The sequence below is a fragment of the Mauremys mutica genome, chromosome 7 (assembly GCF_020497125.1).
Source record: "Mauremys mutica isolate MM-2020 ecotype Southern chromosome 7, ASM2049712v1, whole genome shotgun sequence".
Classification (NCBI taxonomy): domain Eukaryota; kingdom Metazoa; phylum Chordata; order Testudines; family Geoemydidae; genus Mauremys; species Mauremys mutica.
In genome coordinates, this window is record NC_059078.1 from 25,793,083 (window position 1) to 25,806,217 (window position 13,135).

The 13,135-nt window shown below is 38.4% G+C and overlaps 1 protein-coding gene across 9 annotated transcripts in view; it reads left to right on the forward strand.

Annotated features, from left to right (window-relative positions):
• Positions 1-13,135, forward strand: part of ERC2 (ELKS/RAB6-interacting/CAST family member 2) — an 829,394-nt gene that overhangs the window by 355,322 nt on the left and 460,937 nt on the right. For all 9 annotated transcript variants that reach the window (XM_045024524.1, XM_045024526.1, XM_045024525.1 and 6 more), the window contains one exon: positions 11,756-11,896. In XM_045024524.1, coding sequence (XP_044880459.1) covers positions 11,756-11,896 — 141 coding nt within the window. The remainder of the gene's footprint in view (positions 1-11,755; positions 11,897-13,135) is intronic.

A 13,135-nucleotide genomic window follows, 5' to 3' on the forward strand; every position in this document is an offset into this window, starting at 1 on the left:
TCCTGTAAATATGGAATTAGTAAATATCACCCCTATTTTACAGAAGGGGAAATCGAGTCTGTCAGATGTTTTGTGACTTGCCAAAATCACACAGTAAATTAGCGTCAGTACCAGGGGCCCCAGCTTCAATATTCACATCTAATTCAGTAGTCCAGATCAGTTATTTATCCTTTCTCCCTTGTTTTGTCATCTGTAAAATGATTAATAATATTTAGCTAATGATATATGGCTGCATATAAATTTTCCTCATGTCTATTTTTGGATTTTTCTTATCTTAAATATCATTAAACCATTTTAGAAATTTTAACACTAATGCTCATAAAGTGACTTGCCTGGGAGGCAATGTGGTGAAGTGAGTTAAATAGGGAACTGGGAATCAGAAGGCTTAAGTGATTTTTCAAAAACTTTTGTATTTCTATAGAAGTTTCCATCTCCCATCTAAAATGGACCAGATTCTCAGCTGATGTAAATCAGTATGCCATTTTACACCAGCTGAAGATCTGGTCCAACATGAATAATACAAAGTTCTAAAATCTAGTATATCAGAAGTTTTAAAAGGCTTTGATTATGGGCTTTGTCCTTTGTCTTTCAGTTTTATCTGTTATTTTTGTAGACTGTCTGGTTGGAAGACTGCAACACTCAGTTCAAATTAGAGAAGTTCATCAGAATCATCATACGTGTGGAATGCTACAGCACCAATAACGTTTCTCTCTCATGTTAGGAGATAACTGTCTTTGATTGAAAATCTTTTTGTACTGGATGGAAAGTGAATTACTGGTATACCAGACACCAGAACAAAAATATCACTGCAAGACCAGATCAGGGAGATAAGGTTAATGTGGTGTTAACAGTGCAAATAACAGGATGCTTGGTTCTGGGGAATTGTACACACACAAAAAAAAGAAGAATTGCTTTGGGGTGAAAACAGTACTGTGGTCTGTTTGATTTGGATACTGCAAGTCATTGGTGCTAGCCCCTTTTGCCACAGTATCACAGTGGGAGCTCATGTTCAATTCATTATATGTTGTAACTTTTTCAGAGTCCTTGCTTTTCCAGTGTACAGGCTGCCCTAATCCTGTCAATATGGCTTAAAGATACAGATAGGTGTCTAGTGGGATTTTCAAAAGCACCTAGCCACCTAACTCCAGTTGTCCTTGGATGTATTGAAATAAATGTTTAATTGTGCCCAGCTTTCCAAGTGATCCTGATGGCTCTCTACATAGTGACTTTGCCTTATCCTATTTACCTGACCACAAATCTTGGTGACATCTACAGTCTTTATAATCAGTTAGCCAGTTTTTAATCTATCTGATGTGTGCCGTATGGATTTTTGCATAGTGCTAACTTTTAATCAGAATGTCAGGAAGTACTAAGTCAAGTGCTTGACCGAATTCTAAAAGTATTACATCAACAGTTCCCTTTATCTACCAAACTTACAGTCTTGACAGAAAATGATTGTGAGTTAATCCAATAAAACCTGTTTTCCTGGGAGACACATTGATTGGCATTAATTAGATCATTCACCTTTTATTCTTTAAGTCTCATATCAGCCATTATGTTATTTTGTCTGGAACTGATGTCAAGCTAACTGGCCTATAATTATCTATGTCATTTTGTTTACCCTTTTAAAGTATTGCCACAATATTGGCTTTATTTCAGTTCTTTGGACCTTTCCCACTTTTCCAAGATTTATTAAAAATAAACATAAATGCTCCAAGAAGCTCCTTGCACAGCTTTTAAAACTGTTGCTTGCAAATTATCCAGGCCAGTTGGTTTTTTGTTTTTGTTTTTAATTTTAGTAGATTCTGGTTATCTTCCTTAGTTGCTGTTGGAATAGAAAGTATTCGATCATCACTTAGTGATATGAATACATCACCCAGCTTCTTTTAAATACAGAACATAAGTGTTTGTTGAACATTTCTGCTTTTTCTGCATCATTATTGATAATTTTATGATCGCCAGCTATCACAGTTCCAGTTTAGTGTGCCACTTGCCAGACTGTTGTAAGAGGATCCAGCTGCTGAATCCCTGGGTGTTTTAAGACCACAGAGTCTGAGTGGAGTCCAGGCATTGCTGCTGTCTTAGAGCCCCTGGGCAAACTCTTGGGGTTCAGATCTATCTGGCACCCCCTCCTGAGAGCCACAACGCTACAATCCACTGCCCAGCCTCTAGAACTAGTGTTGATCCCTCAAATTCTCCCGATACCTTAAACTCCTTCTCTCCCAGAACTCCACCCAAAAGTGTGAGCCTTACAGTTTACCTCTTCAGTTCACAAAGAGTGGCCCTACCAGGAGCACAAGCCTCCAGCCGGCATAGTTCTGAGGGTCATTGGGACACACAAGACTCTCCATCACAACAAGGCAATGGTCCAAGGAAAGGACTGCAACCTGTATATGACTTTCATTGACCTGACAAAAGCATTTCATACAGTTAGGAAGGCCTTTGGAAGATCATAGGAGAATTCAGTTACCTGGAGTAATTCATCACAGTGGTTCGGCAATTCCATGATGGCATGCTCGCTCGTGTTGTGGACGACGATGAGTCATCTGAACCATTCCCAGTCATCAATGGAGTCAAGCAGAGCTGTGTACTGGCCCCAACCCTCTTCAGTATGATGTTCTCTGCCATGCTTACAGATGCCTTTTGTGACTGTGACACTAGGATTGGTATCATATACTGGACTGCTGGCAAGCTCTTCAATTTGAGGAGACTGCGGGTGAAGATGAAGATACAGGAAGTGACTGTTTGCAATCTTCTGTTTGCTAATGACTGTTCTCTGAATTTCAAATCTGAGTCTGACATGCAGCGAAGTATGGACTGTTTCTCTTCAGCTTGTGACACTTTGATCTCACAATTGACATCAAGAAGACAGAAGTGATATACCAGCCTGCACCAGGAAAACCTCATGTAGAGCCTACTGTCACAGTGAATGGCCAAACCCTATATGCAGTGGACAAGTTCACCTACCTCGGCAGTACACTTTCATATGCAGTTCACATCATTGATTAAACCAATGCCAGACTGCCAAAGCAAATGTGGTCTTTGGCAGACTAATGTGTGGAAGCATAGAGGCATTAATCAACAAAGCTGAAGGTCTACAAAGCCATTGTGTTGCCAACTCTGATGTATGCTTATGAAACCTGGATGGTGTACAGACATCATGTGATGAAGCTGAATCACTTTCACATGGACTGTCTAAGGAAACTAATGAGGTTAAGATGGCAAGACAAGGTTCCAGATACTGAAGTTCTCATATAGGCAGCCATTCCAAGCATCCATACTCTGATGAAAATACAGATAAGATGAGCATGTCATGTCACCAGAATGTCAGATAAGTGACTGCCAAAGAAGATCTTTTATGGCAAGCTAAAGGAGGGAAATTGCTCTTAGGTAGGCCAGAAGAAATGTTTCAAGGTCGCCCTCAAGCTATCCTTGGGGCATTTCAACATTGACTGAGAGTTTTTGGGAAGATCTTGCTCATGATAAATCTACCTGGTGAAGCCTCATCCATATTTGAGCTACAGTCTATGAATAGAGGAGAATTGCTGAGGCAGAGCAGAAGTGCCAGCAGTGTAAATCTTGCAACAGTAGCATGTGCGCCATTAATGAAGTAAGCCACAGTGGCATCTCTTGTTCAGTGTGCCACAGACAATTCAAAGCTCAAATTGGCCTGATCAACTTCACATGTTCACAGAAACCAAACCAATCAGTGATGTCATGGTCATCTTCAACTCGAAGGATGAACAACAGCCTCTTCAGTGGGTCATATGATAGGTACAATGCGTAGCACACAGACACTTTGCACAAGACCCTAAACCACCATTGCTCTTCACTAAGAGATTAAGCACAGAGAGTAAAGATCATATAAAAACATCAAACCTGCTGAATGCAGTGCTCCTCCTTTTGACTCATGCATCATCAGGCTCCTACAGCAATTTCTCTCTTTTTGAGTAGCTGAAGATGGTGAAGACCCTGAATAGATCAGCTTCTGCCCATTTTATAATGTTTCAGCGCCTCTGTTAGATGACTCCCAGATCAGCCTCAGAAAGGTGATCCCAAACTCCTACCATGTGGCTTCATTGCCAGGCAACCTCTCTCCTGACAAGCCAGTTCTTTTGAGTGGGAACCAGCATATAGTCTTGGGTGTTGGTATTTGAATAGGGGACCACCCTGAGTTATCAATGCTTTCTTGTCAGCACTGTGTCACTAAGCCTTGGAATTTCAGTCCAACATGGAGACTAAGAGACAACAGAGAAGACAACTAGCCCCTACATTCCAAATGGACTTTGCAGTCTGGTAGACATACAGGGAATTCATAATTTCACACAGAATTAATAAATTGTACAGACAACTCCCCCAAATCACCACACCATCTAATAAAGGACTTATATCATTTTTTGGTTTCCTGTTGTTTCTGCAACTATGTGAGACATCCCTCGCTGCACTATCCAATGCTACGGAAGGAAGTTCATGATCATGATGCCTCTTGCTGTTCAGAACAGTCCTTACACTTCTCAACAGAAGACATCAGCTGAACAGTTCTGCCATTTAGACAATCACTATAACAGTGATTTTTTCACTTCCCTAAAGTGATTATTTGTAGGTTAATTTTAAAAAAGTATTTGTAAACCTCCCCCCGTCTTCCCTGCCCCCCCAAAAGGCTCCCTCTTAAACATTTATGACTAACACAGGTAAGATCAACCCACACATTAAAAGAAAAATTATACACACAAGGAAAAGTTATGATTTTCCCATCAGAAATTTAATCCCTGATCTACTGTAATGTAGTGCTAAAGGTTTCTATAAATTCTCACAGCTATGCAAACAATGGTCTTAATGAGCAGGAGTCCGCACTTGATCTCCACAAGTTAAATTGCAGGTAGACTTTTTGAGCCCTGTCTATACTATATAAAATAGTACTACTTCACTGAATGTGCTTTAACCTAGGTCTACTTAACACAGTTAAAAACTCCCATTGAAATAAATGGGAATTAAGTATCTAGGCACTTTTGAAAATCCCACTAGGAGTCTCTCTTCAAGTTTGGGCACCTAAATAGCCTATTCACTTAGGGCCTGATTTTTAAAGGTAAGTCCTATTGAGACGTATGTTTCTAATTCACACACTTTTGAAAATTAGACCTGAAGTTTAGCTCACTAATTCACTCCTATTATATGTGCTAAAACAGTTCTCAGAGTATTAATACTGAATGCTTTGAAAATTCAGTCAGCAAAATTCTTAAGCATGTTGTTGAACTGAATTCAAAGTCAGTTTACTTTTGTTAGTGTGGACAAGGCTTTATTCAGAGATTCATAGATTTTAAGGCCAGAAGGGACCATTGTGGTCATCTTGTCTGACATCCTGCATAACACAGGTCATATGATTTAAGGTCAATAGGTGTAGTTGAACTAGATCATATCTTTTAGAAAAAGGTACACACTTGATTTGAAAACACCCCACAGAAGGCTTTTATCCAGAGAATATTAAAACATAAAAATTAGCAAACCAAATAACAACAAAAAAATCCCAGTTGATGCCCCACAATCAGATGCTTTAACTGTTTTTCCTCCTTTAAAGTGTTTTACCATAAAATGGGTCTAAAACTGGCTTTTAGTTTTGTGTGTATGATTCTAGGCACGCTATCACTTGCATTAGATTTGTACATGCAAAGGGCAGCTATGCAAACTTTGTGTGCTTATTGTTTGAAAAAATTATAATGTATTTGCACCAATTGTAGTGCATTGAGAATTGCACATAAATAATTAGATTTTGAATTAGAAAACATCGCCACTAGTATTTTACCAAAAATCCTAGAAGTAGAATTTGCAAGAGTATGAGTATTCCATTTTGGCTTTTCTTTTATGTTTAATGGCAGGGTGACTTTGTCTCTGTGTCCAACTAAATGAAAAACAGAGACTGATGGAATCCTAAAATCATTATGTACCTACCATAGAACAAACAATTTTACAGTATACCTGTAGCATGTATTCATTTAATGTAGAAAATATTTCCAGGATCCTAATATTCATCTTTCAGTCTTTAGTACGTTTCCAAATGATAATCTTGATAAACCAAGATAGATAGAAACTCTTTATAGATCCTTTTTGCTGGAGTATTCTGCCTCTTAAAGACTAGTGGAATTAAATTTGATGGGATGCATACACACAAAAGTAAAACTGTTGTGAACAATGCCAAGTTTTGCATATGGGAAACACAATCTTCATCATGAGCTATATAATCATTAGACTATGGTTTTCAAGTACTACTATATTGCATCAGTCTTTAAAATGTGCTTTTTAGGACAACAGTCCTTTATCGAAAATACCAAATATTTATAGCTTTTCTGGTGTTGAATATAATTGGGATTGATTCGGTTTGTGGTGTCAAATAACTTGCAATAATGTGCAAAATTCTAAGAAGGTAATTAGGACTGTGCAGGAATAATTAATTGATATATTTACAGTTTGTGGGCATTTTTTAATCATTCTCTAAACTGGAAATGAAAGCTCTTTAAAAGAGACTAAAGGTGCACTTCATATTAAGCCAAAAATAATTTTATTCCTGCCCAGATAATTTTTAAAAAATAAGAATAGGTAAAAACACTATTGACTTGCTTGATGTTAACGTTAAACTTTTCAAATATCTTAGCTTTAGGACTGGCCCAGCAGCTCAAGAGGTTGCTTTCATGAAGCAGATATTTATGAAGTTGGTCTTGCCATACAACTGCTGTAGCCCCACACAGTAGATAAGCAATTGAGTATGTCTGATAATAAAGCAGCATGCTGCTACAATTCAGTTCCTGCTTCTGTGATAAAGTGCAAGTAGATTAGACCTGTGAGGTACTAGATTAGTGCACAAGGAAAGCTTGCCAGTGCAAATAAGACTAAAACAAGAACACATTGTTGGGATTTCTTCAAGTTAGCTGTTAATCAAATAAAACATGGTATATTAGGCCCTTTTAACACGTTTTTGACATCTAGCCCCCTGCAGCTGACAGTTAAATTAGCCTTCTTTTGTGATTGACTGAGAATAATTTTATACTATTTAACCATTAAAAAATGCCAGAGTGACTATTATGTATACATTTAATATAGTTTATTATATAGGGAATATTACTTTAAGTAACTAAATCTTCAAGGTGGCATTGGTATGAAAAACAAAACAGAAACACCCTAAAGTAATTATGCATACAGCAATGTACATTTCTTAATCTACATTCAATACAGGAGGATAATCTTTGAATTTACAGTTTAAATATTATAGAATCTATGATTCCCCATAACAGTCTGGGAATTTATTTATTATTAGGAGTGAGTTTGGGCTCTTAATAACATACATCATCCATGTCTTGTGTAGCTCACAATATGTGGCACATTAAAAAGTAAACTTAGAACAGTTCTGTCATACTGCTTAAATAAAAAAGTGATGATGTTTCTATTTAAGGCCATGCTCCTGCAGCTTCATCCACATGGGTGAGCCTCTCTGCCTAAGCAAAGTCATATTGAAATGGCTAAAGGAAATTGTGAGACTCTGGATGAAATCCTGACCCCACTGAAGTCAGTGGGAGTTTTGTTATTGACTGTATGAAGCCAGGATTACAGAGCTGGGCAGCCTACCACTGTAAAAATTATAATGTCTTGGAAAGGGTTTTGCTACTTGTCCTTTGGCAATTTGTTTTTGCTGTATGCAAGATGGAACACATCTAAGTACATACAGGAATGTCATCACTATGTAGCCTGTTTATGTTAGAAAGAGAACTATGTAATTGTTCAACATTGTCTTCAGCCAAAGGTTCTCATAGTAGTGTTAACTCTATAATATAGATGTATGCTTATCCAGGGGAATAAAGGTGATATTCTCTGTCAAATAAATGCAGGATGTAAAATGAGAGCAGGACTCTGAATTTCAGGCTCTTTAAAAAATTGCTCTTCAGAAGCACAGTAGCAAATATCTGTTCTATATCAATGTTCTTATTACAAGAACATCAAACTTAGTGCTGATTATTTTCCTATGTCAAAAAGTTCCTAAATGTATGTACTAAAAGTCCCTCAAGTGAAGCCTTACTATATAGTTAAAAAAGCTTTCACTTGACTGTTAAAAAACTCACAACCTTATTAAACATTAGTTTTGTGCTAATACATACAGTTAAATTACAGAGCATTCAATATAATGTATGTTTTTGCTTTGAAGGATTGATGAAATAGAAAGTGCTATAGCCTGATGTACCATATTGTATAACAGGAGGAAACAGTTAAACTTATTGGAGAAGCACAAATATTTACAGTACTAATAAAACAGGTCTATAATGATCACTACTGAAACACAGCACATATTTTACATTTACATCTCATGTACAGATCCAGCAGGAGACATGACTGAGTTCTCAGTTTATCCATTATAAAACATCCAATTTTGATACCTGACGCTAACAGCTGATAACATCCTTATCTTTTCAATTGCAATATTGTTATACAAATTAATGCTAAAAGTGGGTAAATACAGTGGTAATAATGCACAAAAGTTAGGAAATGCAAAAGCTATGATTCTCGCTGTCATGCAGCTATGCTCACGTACATACTGTAAGGCACACATTTAGCATTGTCTGGCTATACCGAAAGAAGGACAGGAGACAAATGATATGGTTTAATCAGGCTGCAACTTTATTATTAGATGTCTGGGACTTACCCGGCTGATGAAAGTGTCTACCTGAGAGGCTTTCGCCAGTCCCCCACTTTTTCCATCCAGGTCCTCCAGGCAACCCATTGCTTGGATCTTACCATCCTCCCCTCAAATGAGGGTTAATGTGGGCAGAGGCGACTCCAGGCACCAACACAGGAAGCGTGTGCCTGGGGCAGAAGCCGTGGGGGGCGGCCTGCCGGTCGCAGTGAGGGCGACAGTCAGGCAGCTTTCAGTGGTGTTTCTGCGGGAGGTCCGCCGGTCCTGCGGATTCAGCAGCAATTCGGCGGCAGGTATGCCAAAGGTGCAGGACTGGCAGATCACCCGCAGAGCCGCGCCGAATCCGCGTGACCAGCGGACCTCCCACAGATACACCGCCGAAGGCTCCCTGACTGCCATGCTTGGGGCAGCAAAAATCATAGAGCCGCCCCTGAATGTGGGCTATAAGAAAGGGGGATTGGCTCCCTGCTGTACCAGTCATAGGAGCCCTGAAACCTTCCCCTGCCCTTGGTTATGTTCCTTTAACAAACCTTCCTTTTAAAGTACTTTACCAAGCGATTTATCAGGTTACTGTATACATTTCCTATAGAGTACCTGCACTGGACATCCTATTAATTTAGATTTTTCAGTTTAATTTCCTGAGTTTTTTTTAAAAAGAAAAAATAAATCTTTTTCCTGGTCTCCATCATCTGCCTTCCTTTCTCCTGTTTAACATTACAGGTTTACCTAACCTCCAGCTCCATCTAGGTCCACTGCAGCATGAAGATTGTCTCTTCCCCTTGGACATTCATGTCTGAAAAGCTTTTTAGTCAGTTTGATTTGGGAAAGGGATACAATTGAGAGTCAGGGTGTCTTCTGATCTAGGTGAATGGATAAATTTTTCTTCCCACATTTGAGATCTGCAAGTTCCACTTCCAGGTGGGCTCATGAGCATGAGGGATCTTCTGGAGAGCCATCTCCTCCTGACTTCCAAACCTTCCCCTTAATCACAACAATATTCTTCACACAGTTAAAATAATGAAAATATTTATTTCATTCAAAAGACCCCATTAATTTAATATTATTTAAAAAATCCAGTAAATACATATAATGTGCCCTTTAAACTGCAGGAAAGTGATAAATCGTGATACTGGGCTAAGGAAGGGGAATGTCTTCATTGGAGGAAGGAGAATAAAGAGGAAGAGGGAGAGGAAGAAGGAAGGGCTGCTGCAGGGGTGGGAGCCGGACTTCTTAGGCTCACACTCTGCACTTGATTCTCATCCTTTGTGTCTTAAAGGTTGAGGTTATGCCTTTTACAGATTTCTGTTGTACCTGGGGGGATGGGGGTGGGGGAAGGGAACAGTTTTGAAGGGCCTCTAAGCCTCTGAGAAGGATTATACTGAATGTCTAGAGAGGACAGTTAAATAACTAAATATTCTTAATAATAAATTTCAGTATAAGTTCTGTGAATGAATGAATGAATGCTTCCCCCCACCCCCGCTTTCAGGTAGCTAAGCTGTTTACAAATAATATAACCTGATGAGAAGCCACTGAGGTGGTGCTGTCTTTGTTTCAATATTTCATTGACATTTTGAGGTGTAATAAAAAATTCAGCTGAGAATAAATCACATTAAAGCTAGCAAAAATGAAACATTACATGTATTGCAGTATAGCAAGCTAAGCATAGAACAAATTAACATGAGAGAAAGAGAATGTATGTTATTCTGACAATATTAGACTTCCACTAACAATGATCATATGTTGGTATGCAGCAGTATTTTAAGAGTTGGTGCTGCTTTTATAATATAGATTTCATGCATAAGTATAAAAAAAACTTAAAAAGAAACAATCAACAGCACTAAAATGGCACACCAAAGGAATCAGAGGGGGAAAAGATGGATTATGCCATCTCATCCATTTTCCTGCCAGTGCTGTAGTATGAAATGTTTTGTCTAGTCCAGGTTTAACTTTCCCGAGTGATATGGCTTCCATCACATTCCTTGGGAGACTTATTCCATAGTCTAATAAATTTCTCTGTCAAAAGGTTTTTCCTGACATTCTGCTTAAATTATCCTATTCTTAATTTAATTTTATTTCACACTAAATATTTTCTCCTATTTATTTGTTTAAACATTTCAAATACTTGTAGACAGCAATGTTCCCCAATTTAGTCATTGCTTCGCTAAACTATACACTATATACTTGTGTTTTACATATTTTTTAAATCAATTCTTTAGCCCACGAATCATGTTCGTCTGCAGTGACTACATTCTAATTTGTCAGTGTTTCTGTTGATGAGCCCAGGACTGAATAAACATTCTAGAGGTAATCCCTTCAAAGCCACGAAGAAAAACTATCATTTTCCTTCTCCTGCTTAGCTCCAAATTCAGCACACCATTAAAGAATATGATCAATTTTAAGCATGTGTGTAATCATTGCTATTAGGATAGAAAATGTTCTTCTTTTGGGTTTTGCAGTCAAAATGAAGGTACCTTTTTCTCTGTCTTGTTCAATATTTTTCTTGGGTGCCTCAAAATGTCATACCTGTGAATATAGCATTACCAATAACTGGCAGATTGTTGCTTGCATTCTAAATTATCAAACAATTGTTAACTAAACTTTAGAACTTTCATGAAGACTCTATTGTAACCTCATAGAGCTTGCTGGGAAGCTAGACTGTAATAAGAAAATTAAAACTGAGTACAGTAGAAAACGTGGCTTTGTCATTTTGAACATTCATTCATAATTTATGGATTAACAACAAAGGAGGTGCATTGTCCAAATATGTAGTGTTCTCTAAATATTTTTAAACGTCTATGTATTTTACATTAATATCACATTTTGTTGGACTTTGTCTGGGATGGTACCATAATTCAGCATTTAGGGCTGATCCAATGCCCACTGAAGCCAGTGGAAGTATTTCTATTGTCTTCAGTAAGTGTGGATGGAGTGTCCTCTTATTTCCCTTATCTCGAAAATTAAGGTGATATATGTGCTTCCAAAGATCAATTTTCACAGTGCAACTTTTTTTTCACAGAGGGCTTTTTTTTTCTGAATTGCTGTACCAAGCTTTACATTTTTATTACTCTTTCTTATTGTTAGGAGAGAATAATAGAGCGCTTGAAGGAGCAGAGGGAACGGGATGACCGAGAAAGACTGGAAGAAATAGAATCCTTTAAAAAGGAAAACAAAGACTTGAAGGAGAAAGTTAATGCTTTACAAGCTGAACTAACAGAGAAGGAGGTCAGCCTTTGCAGTAAAATTAAAAATCTTTATTGTTCTGATCTTCCTAACAAGTTTCACTGATATAAACAAGTTAATTAGAGACACTGTCCAGTTGCTTAAGCCAGCAGTTCTCAAACTGTGGGTCGGGACCCCAAAGTGGGTCATGACCCTGTTTTAATGGGGTCGCCAGGGCTGGTGTTAGACTTGCTGGGGCCTGGGGCTGAAGCCAAAGTCAGAGTCCCACTGCTCAGAGCTGAAGCTGAAGCTCAAGGGCTTCAGGCCTGGGTGGTGGGGCTCAGGTGACAGCCGTCCCACCCAGGGCTGAAGCCCTCAAGCTTCAGTTTTGGGCCTGCTCCAGGACAGTGGGGCTTTGGCTTTGGCCCACCCGCCTGAGGCAGCGGGGCTCAGGCTTCGGTCCCCCTTCCTGGGGTTGTGTAGTAATTTTTGTTGTCAGATGAGGGTCACGCGGCAATGAAGTTTGAGAAACCTGGTTTAAGCTATTGGTTTTCAACTATTTATAGAAACTAACTCCTAAAGCAGTATATTTTTGAGCATTCCTCACTCTCAAAGTCTTGATTACTTTCCATAAAATATTTCTTTCCTTTATTTCTTCTTTGTGTATATTCCTTTCCTTTCCTTTCCATATGTCTGACAAGGCTTTAGTATTCCATTGCTGGTCTTATTTTCAGTTTTTATTTGAACTAATGGGCTTAGCAGGAGCAAGCCCTTCTGAGAGTAAGATCCACAAGTATTTGATTCAATCAGACTGATTATTGATAAGGGGTTTTACTTGGTGACTCCCTGGTCTGGTTGATTCTTTACTAAAGTTTTGTTGTGCCATTGCATACCACTGCTCTGTGCTCACTTCATTAGATACTTATGAACTATGTGATAAGATTAAATCCTATGCTGCAAGATACTTCTTCTTGTTTTTTCTTCTCTTGCATACTTCTACTGTAGGGTCTGAGTACCCTTTAAAGTAAAGATATTGGGTGAGAATTTATAAGTAATTAAAGTTGTGATGAATTAATGGAAAATATTTTCTCTATTCATCAAGTCTGTCTTTGGTGGTGTTGTTTTTTTTAATCTATCACCAGCATGATGATGAGGAGGATATTTTTAATAAAAGCCTGCTGCCATTTTTGCAGGGGCTAAAAGAAATGATGGTGAGAATTCCATGGGTTGTGGCTCACTTGCAGGATGATCTGTATTTATCTTACTTAATCAATTCCCTGCTATTAGGGGAGGGCGGGGGTC